Genomic DNA, 11,997 nt, shown 5'->3' on the forward strand with positions numbered 1-11,997 from the left:
CCACAATTACCAGCTCCCACACACACACACACACCCACACACCCACAGGCACACGAACACCCACTGGGAACGTGTCAAAATCGACACCAGCACATGCTCCATGCTCCTGCGACCCCGATAAGCCATCGTACCTCGTAACTCGTCCTGCACCGTCGGATCACACCCGCCCTACGTGCCTCCAGGACCCCTTCGCTACGTGTCGAATTCCAAATAGCAGCGCCAGTCATAACTGTAAGACAATGTCTGCATGTGATGTGATGACGGGAACGTTGTCACGCAGTCGGGCTCTGTTGCGGGTGCGGGTGCGGGTACGGGTACGGGTACGGGTACGGGTACGGGGGCTCTAAGGCTCTACGGAATGAGATTCCGGCTAAATCTAAGGAAGTGGGCGGAGGTGGACGTGAAGGTGATGCAAAGCAGCACTAGTTAGTATGTCATGTGCATGTTGTCATGGCATATTTCGTTCAAGACTTACCTTCAGTTTTGCAAGCGCACACAGTTTTAGGGGGACCTTTTTAGTATACCCTTTCAGGAGGCTATTATAGGTGTTTCGACAGAAGTTCTCGAGGCAATAAAGGAAAGATTTCGATCTTTAAATAGCCAAATCTAGAGGCAATCCACTTGGAGGGGTAACGCCATCGTTATGATCTGAAATCAATCCCTTTATATTCCTTACACAATTTCAATTGAATTACACAACCTACAACAATCCAGGGTACCGCCAGGGTATCTTTGTTTTCGGCTCCTTCAAGGAGATACTATTTTCTCTTGTTTTTTCGTGATGGCCTTGCAGGAAACTTCTGCCTGCCATCGTCGTCGTCAGACTACGTCGTAATCATATCAGCTCTACATTCTGGCAGCCACTCTGCCTTCGCCCTCATTCCTCCTCCCTCCTCCCGGCAAGTGTTTTCTCGTGTTTAGCAGAAGCGCTACAACGTGTCCTGGCCTTGGTATGAAGCAGATCCACTCTCGTTGTTTTGCTTGTACCTCACTTGGCCTTGTCTGGAGGCTGTGTGCGAAAAAAAGGATTATGAAAACAACTTAACATGCAGAAACATGGGGCCCAAAAAGAAAACCGAAATTGAATTTCAAATAATCCTCAATCTGCCTCAGAGCTAATCGCTGTGAATCAAGCGTCTTGGCCACGACCAATTAGTGTAAGAAATCTGAACAAGGCAAAGGGTTTGCCAACCAACCAACCAACCATCCAACCATCAATTCATCCATTTATCTATCAATCCGAATGGGGAGAGTTTTTTCCCCCCATGTTGCAGCATTTCTTTGCGTGTTAATAAAGTGACGACAGATTGTGGAACATGTGTCAGTCAGACACAGATATACAGATATACAGTTGCAGATACGAGTACAGACACCATTTTGTTGTCAATTATTTTTCCGCCAGCAGTCAACATGTTTTGAATGTAGTCTGCTGCCACCCACATAAACCAGAAACGACCGAGCGACCGAGCGACCGAACAGGAACCCCCCTCTTGTGTCAAAGCACTCAACCTTTGACACACTTGCAGTTGTGTGTGTCGCCCAGGATGACTTCGAACTCCTCTGAGAGGGGGATCTCCCTGTTGCCGCTGCCGCTGCCACTGTTGCCATAATGAACACAACTGGCGCCAACAGCGCCATCAGCACAGAGCGAGAGTACTGCATGTTAATTGCCAAAAATAAAATAAAGCCAGAAGCGACAACAATTCCGGAACGGAATGGAATGGAATGGATGCGTCGCTTCGTTTTTTTTTTTCCTTCACTTTGGCACAAAAGTATTTTAATTGCTTCGAGCAGTCGGTGGCGGTTTGGGAGGTTCCACTTTCTCTTCAGCTAACGACGGAATGTGTTCGTATTGTATAAATAAATGGGGGAATTTCCTACAAAAGGAATTTATAATCAAACACAACGCAGGGAAATTAGTGAGAAATAAGAAAGTGCCTTGATTATAGAGTTGCCACCGTTGCAGCAGTGTTGGTTAGCACTTGAACGCAGAGTTGTCATCCATGACATTTTCGTTTCACTTCAAACATCCAATGACATGTCGAGGTCAAACCGAAGCTCTTTCTAGTCTTGACAAACAACAGAGTTGACGTCTGTCATGTCGAAAGAAGAAAAAGGAGCAGGCAGTCCAGAGGCGCCAACCCTCGATTCCGAGATCAATCTGGGCCGTGGACCACGAGCCACTAAGCCCAGATGGAAGTCCGGCGGCAGCAATGACAGCGATGGCGGCCGTAGTGGTAGCGGCGGACAGACTGACACGGGATCCCCCAAAGAGAAGATCAAGTGGAAGGCCGACGAGAAGCCTAAGAAGGAGCTGAACGATCCACGTTTTCGCATCCGACCGCTGCAGCAGGTGGTCTCCGCCTGCACGGGAGCCATGATTACGGCCCTCTTCATGACGCCCCTGGACGTGATCAAGACGCGCATGCAGACGCAGCAGTCGCCCTCGAGCAAGTGTTTCTTCTACTGCAACGGCCTGATGGATCATCTCTTGTCCTACCACCACAATGGGCCCCAGCAGCCGCCGAAGCCGCTGTTTACCAATTCCCTGGACGCCCTGTTCAAGATCAGTCGGAATGAGGGACCTAGTGCATTGTGGTCGGGCCTGGGACCCACTCTGGTGTCCGCCCTGCCATCGACCATCATATACTTTGTGGCCTACGAGCAGTTCAAGGCAAGGTACATCCATATCTACGAGCAGTACTTCAAGGAGAAAGCCGGCGTAGTGGAAACAATGTCCTCCATCAATTCGGGAGATCTTCCATTGCCTGTGGTGGTGCCCATGCTTTCTGGCGTGACGGCTCGGATCTGTGCCGTGACTGTTGTCAGTCCCATCGAGCTGGTGCGCACCAAGATGCAGGCCCAGCCCATGACCTATGCCCAGATGATGGGCTTCGTGAGGAACGTGCTTGCCCTGCAGGGAATCTGGGGGCTGTGGCGCGGACTTCCGCCCACAATTCTCAGAGATGTGCCCTTCTCGGGGATCTACTGGCCCATCTACGAGCACATGAAGCGGACTTTCGGCAGCAGCACTCAGCCCTCCTTCGGACTGAGCTTTGTCTCTGGGGTGCTGGCGGGATCGGTGGCTGCGCTGGTCACCACGCCCTTCGATGTGGTGAAGACCCACGAGCAGATCGAGTTTGGGGAGCGCGTGATCTTCACGGACTCCCCGACGAAGGATGTGCACAAGAGATCCACCTTCAGCTGGCTGATGGCCATCTACCGCTCGCAGGGATTGCCCGGACTCTTCGCCGGCTACGGGCCCAGGCTGTTCAAGGTGGCCCCCGCCTGTGCCATCATGATATCCACCTTCGAGTACAGCAAGTCCTACTTCTTCTACTACAATGTGCGGCAACACAACGAGACGCTGCTGCTGAACAACCCCAATGCCACGCTGGTGGAGGAGGACGATATCGAGTAGGAGTCGTCTCCATGGGAGACGCCATCCCTGTGGCAGTGGGTCGCCCTTTGTAAATAAACGGCGCATATTTTATGTAAACCCAATGCCAATGCCAACGCCAATACCAATATCGAGGCGGAATTCAATATCCCAATTAAGTTGCGTGGCGTTTTCCGTGTTACGTCAATCAGTCGCTGTTGAGGGAGGGAATCAATTTGCATTTTCACAGCCTAAAGACTCCAGAATCCAGGATCCTTTGGCCTGTTGCTTTCTGCTGCTGCCTGCTGCCTGCTGCCGTTGACTTTTAATGGAATATTCATTCATTTGCATTAACTGCAATTTAAGCGAGTGCCAAGCAAATTAAATGAAATTCCCAAAGAACGAGACGGCGAAGAGAAACAAAGTTGTGGGCGGTACGACGAATCCCTAGAAAATTGAAAACTCTTTCCACACATCCGGCGGGGGGGCGCCGCCCTCAAATGCATTTTCCACTTGAAGTTTTTCCCTTAGCTATAATCGAATCGTGAAACACTTTCTGTGCGAGGCATACAATCGTTTGCCCGGTCACGTTTCGCCACAGTTTTCCTTCCCGCTTTTCCATTTTGCCGCCCTGCAAATGCAATTCGTGCCGCTCCGGAGTGCTGGCCCCGAGTGACCGAAAATAGTCGTATGTTTCTGGGATTGAGTGGAAAGTACTGTATATAAATCACAATCGAGAAATAGTATCAAAACTAAATAGCACAGTAATTAAGGGGTATTTTTGTCGGCCCCTGGGGGCCTAGCCCCCAGCCCCAGTAAAACTTGATTGCATTTCAGTAGCAGGTCTCGCTGCCCCTCCGAAAGCAATTTCCCAAATAATTCGCCTACAAAAACTGTCCAACCCGAATATTTCATAGAATTTTTTCATTATGCTCTTTTGTTTTTATTAAAGAACAAACACAGCGAGACACACAGAGAGAGAGAGAGAGAGGGGGAGCACAAAGCATACCCAAGCACAAAATACCAAAACAGGCTGTACAGAAGAAGAAAAAATAAAAAGAAAAGAGAAGGAAAATATATATTTTGTTATTTCCTGCTTTTCTTTTCTGTTGCTCAACCGAACCAAAAAAGATGAGCCATTTCCCCGGCCAGTGATGAGTGCAGAACACGCTGGACAGTGACTCTCCCAGAGATTGAAAGGGCAATAGAGGTACTGCCATATCATGTATATTGAATATTTGTTCAGCATTTTCTATAGAGAACTATCAAAGAAAGGGCGGCTCATTTGTGGCTGTGCACTCACTCCAATTGAAATCAGTGATGCCCAAGGAAGAGATCTCCCTTCTCCCTGCCGTAATTCATCATATTCTCATTTCCGATTCAGAGCAGTTGATTCCCAGAATCATTTGACATTCATTCCTAGGCGCAAATGAACTTTTAATGGCTTCCCATTATGCAATTCACAAAAGCATACTAATTACGTGGAGAGTACATTTTCCTTCTCAACGAAAATCACATTATTATTATTAAAAAATACTTTACCATCCGCCTGGATCCACCACAAGCCATGAATGGTGGGGGGCGAGGACCCTGGGAGGGGCAGCATTTAATGTTTAACATTTTATTTCCCCTTTTTTCCCCCCTTATTGGTGTTCTTGTTGTCTACAGCTCAACGAAAATTGCCAATAAAGAGAATTAAAATATGCTTTCATAAAAATAATTGAAATTAAATTTAAGCGAATATCTCATTTGTGTTTCTCCCGGTGCGTGGATGTGTGGGTGTGTAGGGGAATTTTTCACTTAACCATAAAAGGGCCTCTCTGCAGTCCTTTTCTCATCGTTTTTCCCTCTTGGCTTCCAGTTACTTTACGCCATTGTTGGAGTTGTAGTTGTAGTTGTAGTTGTGGCTGTGTTCCTGGTGTCGGTTAAGGGGGTGTGGCACTTGTCTATATATTTTCTGCAGGCTGTTGCTTGCTGCTGCTTCGTGCTGTATTTTTTTGTTGTCGGCATCAAAAATATTTTCCCTGCCAGAAACAAGACGAAAAAAAAGTGTAGTAAAAACAAGGCAGAAAAAAAGCTGTTGATAGGAAGTCCGTCCATTCTCTCGTCTGGCTGTCCTTCAGCTGTCCTGGGCCATCCTTCAACATTGGGCCCGTTGTCAGTCGAGAGCCGAGGACCAGGAAAAGAACCAGAGCCAGCCGCTGAGTTTCATTCCCCACTTTTTTTGCCTTTTCCTCCCCTCTCGCTGTATTGTATTTGCATTTAATTGTGGCATTAAAAATACACGAGAATACAACCGAATACTCGCATAGCAGCAGGGCCGGGCGGGTCGGGATCTTTATTTATGGCCGATGGTCCTATCTCATGCTGGCCATGTTTTTTATACGCCTCAGCCACTGGACATTGTGTGGGCGTGGCCCTGCGAATGGATATCCAATTTATACACGAGCTGTTCGCTGCGGTGGGGAGGGGAGCGCAATGAAAATGATTTAAGATTGGATTATTGGGTGACAAAGTGTGAAGATATTGAGCTCTGAGTCCCTGCCCGATTGACAACTAATGAACTGTTAATTGACTAATCAAATCAAGTCGCCTAAGCAGCTGGAAATAGATAGTCCATAGTCCTTGGAATCCTTGGCTCTGGCTTTAAGACACAACACGGGGTATCCATTTTTATCTTGACCAACGCGCAGCAGCAGTTTCCCCTTTGGCGTCAACTGCATTGGCATTCGCCTTGAAGTTTCCGCAACTATTTGCTTAATTGTTTAATTTTATGCGCGGAGTTTGGCTCTGGCTGAAACTTTATTAAATCGCGTAATTGTATGACTTTCCATTGGAGGGTGGGGTGGGGGTGGGGTTCAGCCGGAAAGCCTTCCAGCCTTCAGTTAGTTAACGTTTTGCAGGAAATTTATATTTATATTTCTATTTCAGTTTCTCCTTCGCCTTCGCCTTTTCGTTTTTTTCTTTTCTCTTGCGTCTTGGCCAAACATCCGTTTTGGCCAGGGTCTGGGTTTTCTCGAGGGCTTCTAATTGTTGGCACTTCCAGTGCATGAAAAAGGAAACAATTTCCACGCGCCTCGCCGCCCGTGTGACCTTCAGCCCCCTCAACCTCTTGCGAGTGTTTAATTAATTTCTAGAAAAGAGCCAAATAAATGGCAGACGGTGCCCCTTTTCCTTTTCCGTGCCCCACTCCGCAAGTCAAAACTCTGCAGAGTAGAAAAATGAAATAATGGTGGAGCGTCTATTTAAAAATGAGGCTGAATTTTTCACACTTCATGGCCATGCATCACAGGAATCCATCCCATTCCGAAGATGTTAACGAGACGAAGCAGGAGGTGGGGTCCCACCAGCATCTTTAAAGGTCGAAAAACATTCTATTTTTTTAATTAGCGAACCCTTTGCTTGCAGGAAGGCGGGGAGGGGTGTCAGCGTGTTTGCACTGTACCTGGAGCGCGCAGGATTTTTAATTAAAAAATACAGCAAAATTGACAGGATGAAAAAATAATGTTTACCTTGTTGGCCAGGCCGTTGCCGCTGCGTCAATCCCTTCGACGGGGATTTCTTCTTGCTACTTGATTATTCAGATTTCACATGCTGAAAACGGTTAATTGTAATTTTCCTCTGACCGCGCTTTTCCAAAAATCTAATTGCGGTTAATTTGGCTCTTTATAAATGCAGGCCTTTTTGCCCGTTTACTCTTTTTCTTCTCTCTCACTCTCTCTCTCTCTGGAAAGACCACAAGTTATGAGAGATTTTTTCTTGGGTTTTTTTTCCTAGCAATTTTGCCTTTTTTCGTGTTGTTTTCCTTTCCTTTGGCCGACTAAATTATTTAAGCGATAATGGGGCGTAAAAGTCATAACTTTTGGGGGTTGCCTTGAAGTTTTCCCGACCAGCAACCAGGAACCGGGGGTCTGGCACTGTCAAGTGCATTAAACATGAGCCAAGAGCTCTCTGTATTGTTCATTTCAGGGCCAGAGTTAATTTGCTTAGCCATTTGTTCTGGAACAGAACAGAACGGCGCAGAATGCTTTCCCCATTTCAATTGTAATTTATGGTAATCGCTGTCTTAATAACAAACCAATTAGAAACTTTGCCATAATTTAATCAGATTTTCGTATTTGCTAAAGGTTTCCTCCAGAAAACTTGTCCTTCTATCTCTCGAGTGTTTTCCTAGAGAGAAGGAAAAACTTAACGATTTTGCCCTTTTATTTTTTTTACATCTTATATTTTTTTGTTGCTGCTTGTCTTACTTTACGCTACGTCTGCTTCGTTTATGAATAATTCATGAGGTAACTTTATAAAAATAACGCACAAATGGCACTAAAACAACCTGGAAGGCTGAAGGGCCTGGGCCGACCTTTGAGCAGAATTTTAAATGCCCTGAAAGCGTGCTAGGTGCGAGTGGAATGAATTGAATTGTAATGGCAAGTCATCTATATATATTAGAGAAAACTCAGCTGGTAACCGGCAACATTCCCTTTCTAGTACATGATAAAAATGATTATGATGAGTGGCTGAACTAATGTGCCATGTCCTTCCCTTTCCTCTTCAGGTAATACTATTACTACTAGGAAATTTCTAGCAAAATACTTCGTCTCTCTCTCCCCCTCTTCAACCTGTGAGGATGATGTTTAACATTTTGTAGATGCGAGTGTGTCTAGCAACGAAAAATATCGTTTATTATGAACAGAGAAATGTGTATGTTTTGCCAAGACAAAGACTGTATTGTACTGCCGTCGGGCGTATGTGAGGGCAGGTCAGGGGAAAGCAAATCTGAAAGCAGCTTAAAGCTTTAAATAATGTAATAAATTATTAAATTTATTTAAGAGAGAGAGAGAGAAAAAAACTTGGCAGAAATGGTCGCTGGCAATCGTTTAAGTGCAATTTGCATATTCAACAGATTTTTCAACAGAAACCTAGCAAGAGTCCTGGCATATCACATCATCATATCATATCAGGATCAGAGCAGAGTGTGTTTCGGGGGCACAGCAAACTTTTGAGTTTCACCTTTTTGTTTTCTGTTCTGCTTTTTTTTTGTTGTTGCGGGGCTCATCAAAACTTTGCTGCGGTTTGGCAGTGCCTGTTGTTCAATTTGCATAACAGACGCGTGATGGGGTGGGGGGGGGGGAGAGAATTGTTAAATTTTTATTTTGATAGCACCTCATATGCAAATGAGTCCGACAGGATGTGGCAGTGGAATGTACTTCCTTTTTGAGCAAGTTGCTTCATTATGTCAGGGAATGCAGAAATTAATCAAATTAAGATCAGAGATCAGAGGATGCTGATGAATATTCAGGACTCCCATTTGAATATTGCATACAATTTGGCAACAATCTAATTGTGGTAATTGAATAATAAATCTATCAAACGATTTCCCATTTTGTGGCAGCTCTGGATTCGATGCTTTTCGTGGAATCAAAAGCAGCAGAAGCCCGCCCTAATTAGATGAAATTGTATAATCTGCCAAAAGATGCGGTAAGCTGCTTATATAATTCACGATAATATCCATTCAGCATCGCTCAAAGTCGGTGCATAATTATGTAAGCGGCTTTTGAAAAATATGTCATTGTCGTAAGGAAAATACGTCAGTAAGCTGATATTAATTTCTCTTGCGCATTTTAATTGTAACTTTCCTTCCGCACACACACACACACACATACGCTACACGGTACACGGTACATGCCACACGCCAAACGCCATACGCGGGCGGAGTCCCACTCCAGTTCTAGCTGCCGCTTTTCGTTCTGTGTTTTGTGGCTTAATTTCATATCGTTTACCTTGACAACAGGGCACGGGCACGGGTACATCACCGCGAACAACACACACAGAGAGCAGATGGAAGGTGACTGGGAGACAGCCTGATGACGCTGATGGGCAATGACAGGGAACGGCGACACCACCATGGACATGGCTCTGGCAATGGCAGGCAATGGCAAGCGACTGCTGACAGTCAGCTTTCGCCGTGCCACGGAGGCGGACGGACCCCACGATGTACTGACATGAACAGGCAATGGAGAGCATCAGAGACAGGGACAGACACTGAGCGAGAGGGGGGAGAGAGAGTTCTGGCATCAGGGCCGGGGCCGGAGTCAGTCCGGAAATATGTCTGTCTTATGAAATATATGTTGAGCAGTGTAAAGCGTGTCAGCACTAGGAAGCTTATTGTCGTTTATTTATGAACATATTTTGCTACCTATCTTTAGATACATTCTGCTCTATAAATAATACATTTCAACGGAATCAAGTTAAAAACAAAATTACAGTTCCGAATGCCGGCGAGACTCTTTCCTAGGGCAAAGTTTGTCAACAGCTAGTACCCTATAATCTTTTTTGCAGCCCTTGTAATTTAGTTTGCACTGTTTTTTTAACCAAGTGTTGAAGCTGGAGCTGGGGACTACGACTAATGACTTGGAATTTGTTGCCCGCCAGCCAAATGAGCATGTGTGTGCCATGCTCTGGCCTGCCCTGCCCTGCCCTGCCCGGCCCTGCCCAACCCTGTCTCTCTGGCAGATGTTGTCGCTTCTGTTTGCCATTAACGCCTCGCACAGGCCAAAAAATAGAGAAAACTGCAACTTAAGTGCAACAGAAGCGTAAAAATCATTAAGCTCCAGCTGGTGCTGCTGCTGCTGCCCCCGCAGACTGGCACAGACCGACACCGAGAGACTCCCAAAGAGACAAGCTCCCTGACAGAGATAGAGACAGAGAAAGGGATAGGGCGAAGCGAACAGAGGACTCTCTTCCAGCTGTATCCTTTTTGCATGCCGTCCAACATGACGTATGAGTTATGCAGATAAATTTCATGCCACATCACTCATACGACCCAGCAGCTTTAATTACATCAAGCGCACACGAAGCACAATTTAATGCGAATATTTTGTAGTTTCATAATAAAAGTCAAAGGCGGTTGGCAGAAATAGTACATATTTATTTATATACTATGGTACATATGCTCTTGAAACATAGAATTAAAGAAAGATCTGCCAATGATGATCTGAAACGATGATTAATCGCCTTTTTTAAACCTTTTGGGTATAATCTTTGATACGGCATTGCGTATCGAGCTCCATACTTTTCCAAACCAATCTTTAATGGGCGTGTCACTAGGAGGATCTTTTGTCAATTTCAAAAGTTCTATCACCATTTCCTGCAGCTCGTGATGTCGGCAGTCTGAAAGGATTAACGGGGGCTATCGGTTGAAATTGCTACAAAAAAAGGGTCATTCATGTTCACTTACTGCTTGGAGATTCGGCTGTACACTTGGACTTATATTCATAGCCGATATCTTGCTTTTCTAGGGAAGAGTCATCGTCCTCGTTTGCGGAAACTATTCCCAAAAGAATGCAAGTAACGAATAATACAAAGATAAATGGTCTCCTCATCTTGAAGTCTCTGGTGGAACTAAACCAAGAAATTGCAGTAAAATAAACCATTAGTCAAGTCAATTGGCAACAATTGATTTTTTCTGCTAGTGCGAATCAAAAGACCTCATTATGACCACATTTAATTCATTCGTTCAGCTCTTTTTTCACAATTATGTACGAATATATGGCGCAGTTTCCACGCTTCCACACAAAAGAAGCGACCATAATCATGGCCATAAAAGGGCAAACCGCAAAGCCAACTCGTTTGTTTGTTGCACAATGCCCCTTAATGAACAACGGAAATTGCTGGCCACTAAAGTGCAGTCGCACTAAAATCGCATAAAAATAAATCAAGTGAACAGCCACTAAAAAAGTGGGATAGATAGCCTTTTTTGTTCATACTCTCTCCATTAACTGATGATACTTGAGCGGAAACAAATTCATTTCCGATGGGTTTCTACTCTCTCTCTCTCTCTCTTTAGCTCACTGTATATTCGTACATCCCCCATGGGGTGTAGGGTAGTGAATGAACACAGAGAGCAACAAGCAGCGACACATGCAATTGCAAATTTCATTTGTTGTGGCACTTTTCATAACGTGCCTAAGAGCAGGGCCATGCCACAGAGCCCCATTGTGCAACGCTTCGAAAAGCACATTCCTGCTGCTGCTGTTGTCAGACACCATATAGATACGGATACAGATTCAGATACAGATACAGATACAGACGCCTCGTACATTTGTGCTGACTGATAAATAACGATGCAATTGACTTGAAATCGTGGCCGCATTTATTGTACAATGACTGAAGGATGCTCTGATATGGAAAATTAAGTGCTAGAGATGGGTGTGCCTTAAAGAGGATTATAAAGAGTGTAAAAAAAAGATAAAATTACCTGGATTATTTGCTATGGAAGGGACTTGAAAGTTTGCATATATAATCTTTTCATTTCTTTCACTTCCGTTCCCTACAGGCCTCTCGATTTTCCATCACCAAGGACACCTTTTAAATTAATTGATAGGATATCCATTACGATACTTCCATCTCACGCTGTCATCTCTGGATCTCTCGGGTCCCTCGGGTCCCTGGGCCGTGTTTTATTGTTGCCTTTTCACACACACTTTATTTATTTATATATTTTCTCTGTGCCGCTCGCTTGTCTCTTTTCAGTTCAGTTTTTCCTACCCTGTTTTTCCCGCTCCTCTCTTAAACCTTAAGCTGTATTCATTTTTTGTTTATCAATATTTGCTTTTTGTATT

The 11,997-nt window shown here is 45.1% G+C and overlaps 2 protein-coding genes and 1 long non-coding RNA gene across 3 annotated transcripts; 1 reads left to right on the top strand and 2 right to left on the bottom strand.

The window, feature by feature from the left end:
* The first annotated feature begins 2,037 nt into the window (after positions 1-2,037).
* LOC4802969 (solute carrier family 25 member 40) lies at positions 2,038-3,558 on the top strand. The gene has a single exon (XM_001359743.4). It carries the CDS (start codon positions 2,099-2,101, stop codon positions 3,419-3,421), a length of 1,323 nt encoding a protein of 440 aa, XP_001359780.2. The 5' UTR covers positions 2,038-2,098; the 3' UTR covers positions 3,422-3,558.
* Positions 3,559-6,593: 3,035 nt separating this feature from the next.
* Positions 6,594-7,798, bottom strand: LOC26532341 (uncharacterized). The gene is made up of 2 exons (XR_004468429.1): positions 6,892-7,798; positions 6,594-6,824 (listed from the first exon to the last, which is right to left on the bottom strand). It is a non-coding gene; the product is annotated as an uncharacterized lncRNA (long non-coding RNA).
* A 2,484-nt stretch (positions 7,799-10,282) lies between these two features.
* On the bottom strand, positions 10,283-10,784 carry LOC26533044 (uncharacterized). Its single transcript, XM_015182723.2, has 2 exons — positions 10,614-10,784; positions 10,283-10,546 (listed from the first exon to the last, which is right to left on the bottom strand). The coding sequence occupies exons 1-2, from the start codon at positions 10,756-10,758 to the stop codon at positions 10,383-10,385; spliced, it is 309 nt and encodes a 102-aa protein (XP_015038209.2). The 5' UTR covers positions 10,759-10,784; the 3' UTR covers positions 10,283-10,382.
* Between the last annotated feature and the right edge of the window lie 1,213 nt (positions 10,785-11,997).

Source organism: Drosophila pseudoobscura, chromosome 2 (assembly GCF_009870125.1).
Source record: "Drosophila pseudoobscura strain MV-25-SWS-2005 chromosome 2, UCI_Dpse_MV25, whole genome shotgun sequence".
Taxonomy (NCBI): Eukaryota; Metazoa; Arthropoda; class Insecta; order Diptera; family Drosophilidae; genus Drosophila; species Drosophila pseudoobscura.

Bases quoted from the DNA above. Each gene is read 5' to 3' on its own strand.
- LOC26533044 (XM_015182723.2), bottom strand. From the start codon at position 10,758: ATGAGGAGACCATTTATCTTTGTATTATTCGTTACTTGCATTCTTTTG. The intron at 10,547-10,613 runs GTAAGTGAACAT...TAATCCTTTCAG, and splicing joins TACAGCCGAATCTCCAAGCA to ACTGCCGACATCACGAGCTG.
- LOC4802969 (XM_001359743.4), top strand. From the start codon at position 2,099: ATGTCGAAAGAAGAAAAAGGAGCAGGCAGTCCAGAGGCGCCAACCCTC.